The sequence below is a fragment of the Lagopus leucura genome, unplaced genomic scaffold (assembly GCF_019238085.1).
Source record: "Lagopus leucura isolate 7727_CA_CO unplaced genomic scaffold, USGS_WTPT01 34434-0_obj-0_obj, whole genome shotgun sequence".
Lineage (NCBI taxonomy): Eukaryota > Metazoa > Chordata > Aves > Galliformes > Phasianidae > Lagopus > Lagopus leucura.
The window spans coordinates 1-5,934 of record NW_024962601.1 but is presented as its reverse complement, the minus strand read 5'-3'; the positions used below and the strand labels follow the sequence as shown (position 1 = coordinate 5,934).

The 5,934-nt window shown below is 40.6% G+C and overlaps 1 protein-coding gene across 1 annotated transcript; it reads right to left on the bottom strand.

Moving 5' to 3' along the window:
* Window positions 1–1,435: 1,435 nt before the first annotated feature.
* LOC122190701 (UDP-glucuronosyltransferase 1A5-like) lies at window positions 1,436–3,547 on the bottom strand. The gene is given in 1 exon segment (XM_042890788.1): window positions 1,436–3,547. A coding segment is annotated over 1 exon segment (495 nt). The 5' UTR covers window positions 2,927–3,547; the 3' UTR covers window positions 1,436–2,431.
* Window positions 3,548–5,934: the final 2,387 nt, after the last annotated feature.

Here is a 5,934-nt window from a genome sequence, read left to right as displayed (position 1 = left end):
CTGACAACTTATTCCAGGGTACTTGGGAACACGTGACAGAAATGCATCCACAGCATGATTGTCCAGAAACACTGTTTGGATTACATGATATGGTGCTACTCGGTTTGTAAAGAGCACACCAGAATTCCTCTTAGCCATATAGAGTTGGACAGCTTCACCTCACTGAATTCTGTCAGAGTTGTTACAGTGCAATAACTTGGTATTTTTTAATAAGTATTTTTTTCCTAATAAAGCAGAGGCAAATTGTGCAGTGGGGTATAATAGATAAATATGAAAAATCACTGTGGAAGTACCTGTGTTTTTTCGTTTTCATTTTTGTTTTTGTTTTTGTTTTTTTTTAAAAAAAAGCAAACTAGTTGGTAAAATTGAGAAAAACTATGAAGTTTTTTTTCCATTGAATTGAAATTGCATTTTTGAAGATAGGTACCCAACTGAAAATGTCTCCCCATTAAAACATAAAACTTCCATCTAACCTCTTACCCTATCAACTGCAAAACTATTGCAAAAGAGAACCACCGACCTTCAGATAACATAAGCCAACGTGTCTCTAGCTGATGAACTTGTGAGTCCAAGGTCTGTGTGAGCTCAGTTCAAGGCTGACACAGTCCATGAACTTTGTGGAGTCAGATCCTTCCTGATCTAAACTGCTGAGTCATTACTGGTGTTTACCTGCTGCAGTAAAACTTTATGTATAAGTAGGTGACCAGGAAAGTGTTATCTACAATGAAAAATCCTTCATTCAGCACACAGTTTGTTACTTCAGGCATCCAAGGCTCTACAACACTGGTGGGGCCTTCTTTCCTTTGCATTTTCTGCCTACTTATTTCCAAGCCTTGTGAGAAATCTTTAATCTCAATGAGAACCCACCTTCAAAAAGAACATCTAGCTCTACCACCTGCACTATCCACATATCCATAGTTTATGACAAAGATTAATGTGAATTTTCACAGCTCAGGAAAAGGTGATACACAGACAGGCCTGTTACTCATAACCATAGCAAAGGCTGATGAACACTAGGCGAAATCAAGCTAGGCTCTGACATATGAATACAGACAGCCACGTGCTTCCTTCATGGGGCTTTCACAGACATCTGCTTGAGTCTTTAATATCAGATCAGTGATCTTTCCTACTTATAATTTATGTCCTTTTGAAAGCAAAGTACAAGCAATGGCTATTCTTTTTCCCTTTATTCAGATATATGTAACCAGATAGAGAGAACCAGGTGGTTTGCTTTGTTCTGTGGCCCTAAAGACTCTTGTGGTACAAAGGTTGTCTCAGCCACCTCCAACACAAATACGAAACATACTTATCTAAACAAAAGAGAAGATATCAGGGCTTTGTTCTACACAATTCTGATTCAGGTGCACTTAGAAGATGTAATTCTTGAACGCTCCTTTCTTGCTTTTTTCTTCCTCCCCCCCCCCCCCCCAATTTGATTCAGAAATCTGGCTCTCACCCAAAAACTGGTATGGGAATTTATACAAGACATCCATGCCTAGAATCTAATTAAATAACTTAAAAAGAACAAGAGGCCGCTTTCTTCTGGGGTTTAGATTTGGCTGCAGCTTATATATTCGCTACTTTTTCCAAATTTTAACCCTCATGTGCATTTGATTTCTTTTTCAGCTTATATTAACACCTTGACATAAAGAGAAAGAGGTAATTCAATCTACCTGACTGAATGGACAGAAATACAATTGACAAATGGCAAAAATGTTAGTCCTATAACCTTCAAGAATGAAAAAGGAGAATGGGTATATAGATGTACGTGCACAGAAATGCCCATGCCAATCTTCAACACTGATGCCAAGGCTGCCTCCAACAACAGTAATTGGGTGCCCTTTATCCTGCAAGCTTTTCATGACTGTCAGTACAGTCAGATGGCAACACCTAGAGTCCATAGCTCCCACAGCCACCAGATCAGGTGGATTGGATGCTCCTGGCATGGCAGCAAGTGCCTGATGTGTCCAGATGGACAGTCCTGAACACTGTAGAGCAGATAAAGACCAGACAGTGTCTATGTGTGTTCCTCAGGCTACTCTTTCAGAGCTATGTAGCAATATGATTGTGGTGCCTGCTCTTCTGGAGGTGGATGTAGCATTAGAAACTGAGATAAAATAGAAGCTACCAAGTTCTTTAGGAGAGAAATGGCTGTCACTTGCCAAAATCCAGATGAGCTTCAATTCAAAAAAACAGTTCATCATTTGCATACTGTTTACATGTAACTTAAGTTTTCTTATGTGATAAGACTTTAAGATTGCCAGGATATGATTTAATCAGAATGCTGGGTACTGGCAAATAATATTTATGAATCTTGCAGGATTTTTGATTAGCTTTCTATTTTTAAATAAGAAGGTGTTTTTAGTGAAGTTTCAGTGTAAGATTCTTACATACTTCTGTTCTTGGTTTTCAATAAAAACAAAATAAAGTTCTATACCTGAGACAGCTTGTTCTTCTGAGCACAGTTTATCCCTCCAATAAAAACCATGTTTGGCATTATTGGTCTTGGAAATTCAAAGGCAAAATCATATCTCATGAGCCAGACAGATCCATGGCTCAGAAGGTCTGTAGCCGTCACTTTCTTTTGCAAAATCTCATACGCAAGTTCTTCAAATACAGTGAATAAAGGCTGACAGTAAACAAGCTCCAGTATATTGACCAGCATGTTTTTCACATGCTGAGCAAATGTCATGCTATCGGAATTATTTAGGAAGAGCCTGGGAACATAAGAAGGAGGGCTTGGACACTGGGTAGCTTTTGAATCCATACCGCAAGGAAATCCTCACAAGAAGTAGACAGAAGGAACTGAAAGATAATCAGCAAGTATTGGTCCACATATCAGAATTGGATCTGTGAAAACAACGTCAAATTTGCTCTTTCTCAAATACTGCATCATTTCTTCGTTGTGCAAGAGGCTCTGACACATGGTGAAAAAAACCTGAAAGCTTCTACAGTGCTGCGATACATTGTGATGATCATTTTCAATGTAGATTGCTCAGTAAGATGATCATTAACAAATGACTTGAGCACGCCATGTAAATGCTCATCTGTATAAGGTATTGGATATACTTTCACTGTATAATTTTGATGTTCCTTTGTCTTCATAAGAAAACTTGATGATGGTACAACCACAACAACATCACGTCCATTTTGCTGGAGTTTTCCTACTACTGGTCGCAACTGAGCCAATGACTTCCATCCTGAGGTATCACCAGGATCTTCCCACATTCCGCAAAGATTAAAGATGATAGAAGAAGAAAAAATATCCCAGTACGTTGGTAAAAACACAGAAATTGAAGAGCCATTTCACTGAAAGTAAGCTGTAGAGTTCTGTTCTGGAGACACCCACCACAGTCCTTTATATGAAGGTCTGTGTAAGCTTTAACTTACCCACAGGAAAATAATTATTGATTACAGAAAGAAATATTTAACTTACCAAAATTTTGAGGTAATTGTAAAATAATTGATGACAATTGTGTATATAACAGGGAAAGAAGTACAGAGTTCTTGAAAAAAGCTGTCCTCCTTTGTACTTTTAATTTATTTAATCATTAACCTTAGAAGCAGGTCAGCATGCTCTTTCGTTGTGTAACTAGCAAGATCTGGGACAGCAGTCTTGCCTATAAAATGAAAAGATGTGGATTTAATGGGTGAACCATTCAACAGATAAGGTACTAGCTGGACAGTTATGTCCAAAGAGTTGCATTCAGTGGTTTGATGTCCAGGTGGAAACCAGTGACAAGTGCTGCCCTCAGGCGTCTGTATTGGGACTGACATGCTGGAGGGAAGGGCTTGCCATCCAGAGGAACCTGGACAGGCTTGAGAGGGGGGCCCATGATAATGTCATGAAGTTCAACAAGACCAGGTGCAAAGTCCTGCACCTGGCATGGGGCAATCCCAAACATGAATACAGGCTGGAGAGGGCTGGGCTTGTTCAACCTGGAGAAGAAAGAAATCCAGCAAGACCTCACTGTGGCTTTTTCATGCTTAAAGGGGGCCACAGGAAAGCTGGGGAGGGACTGGTTATCAAAGGGTGTAGTATACAGGATGAGGACAATGGTTTTAAGCTGTAAGAAATTTAATTTAGATTAGATACGAGGAACAAATTCTTTACTACGAGAGTGGTGAGGTCCTGGCACAGGCTGTGGATACCCTACCCTTGGCAATGCTCAAGGCCAGGCTGGATAGTGCTTTGGGCAGCCTGGTCTGTGGGAGGTGTCCTTTCCCATAGCAGGGATTCAAAGTGGATGGGCTTTAAGGTCCCTTCCAACTCAAACTATTTTATAATTCTGCATCATCTCTTAATAACACTGGAGGCATCTACCACTATGAAAGTCTTTGTACTTTCTAAAGGAAACCTTTAAAATATGCTAACGAGAGAGAGTGGAAATTCCAATTCCATTTCTTTTATGGGTTGGCATAACTGAAAAGTGCCTAATCAGTATGTAGAAGGCTGACGTTTAATTCACAGCTCCTCCAAGTAGTCAAAACTGTGTGTCCTTTGAATATATCATGAACACCAGAAAGTACCATGCAATTCCAAATCTGAGGAGGAGAAGGAAAGAGAAGAAAAAAGCCATGCTACCAGACAGAAACAAAAAACACAGCAACAACTAAATGATGGGTTCAGGGCAGGTGAATGGAAAGGAAGCTAGCAAATACCTTCATGGACACAACACAGCAGTCTTGGATATCTTTTACTAGTCCCACTGATAACACAGAGAAAACTTCAACGAACAAACTAAGCCTCTAAGCTCCCGGCCACACACAGGCAGTAATGTAAGCAACTACGTTATAAATAGCCAATACCCAGAGAGGGATGAATACGGGGTGTTGAGAGGTGGGAGTCGGTTTTCTGAAGCGCACACACAGAAAATGTGGGAATTCATAGATTTGCAGGTCCAGGGAGGTGATTCAATCTCTCCACCCAGCACTGGTGAGGTCTCACCTGGAATACTGCATCCAGATGTGCAGTCCTCAGTTCAGAAGAGACATAGATTTGTTGGAGAGTGTCCAGAGAAGGGCCACAAAAATAATTCAGGGATGGAACATCTCCCAGCAAGGACAGGCTGAGAGAGCTGGAGCTGTTCAGCACAGAGAAGAGAAGGGTCTGGGGAAACCTAAGAGAGGCCTTTCAGTATATAAAGGGGGGCTATAAGAAAGAAGGGGACAGACTCTTTTGCAGGGTCAATAGTATTACGAAAAGGAGAAATGGTTTCAAGCAGACAGAGGGAAGATTTAGGTTGGATATTAGGAAATAGTTGCTTACAGTGAAGGGTGGTGAGGCTCTGGAACAGATTGCTAAGAGATTTGGTGTAAGCCCCAACCCTGGAAACTTTCAAGGTCAAGATGGGGCTCTGATCAACCTGGATCTAACTGTGGATATCCCACATGCGTCTTAGACCACGGAATAACAATATGTCAAGACTCAGTTACAAATTAAATCATTAGGAAAAAAAAAGAACAAAATCAAGAGCACTAGATGTCCACTACCCATGAAATTGCATTGCTTTGGGAAATGTGCAATTTGAGAAAATGAACATACCTTAGGCAATGGTTTCTTCTCAGCACAGTTCATACCTCCAACAAAGACCATATTGGGCATCACCGGTCTGGGATACTCAAACACAAAGTCAAACCTCATTATTGAAACAGAAGCAGAGTTCAGTAGGTCCATCGGAGTTACATCTCTATGAAGAACTTCAGAGGAAAGCTGTATTGCAGCTCGATAGTAACCATAACAGTAAAAGCGCTCCAGGAGAGAAATCAGTGTATTTTCCACTCTCTGGAAAAATGTCATGTGGTCTGAATTGAATGAAAATGTTCTGGGGACATACGACAGAGGGCTTGGGCACTGTTCGGCTTCAAAGTGTAGATTGCAAGGCATTCCTCTCATGAAGAACACAAAAGGAAGTGAAAGGTAATTAGCAAGTG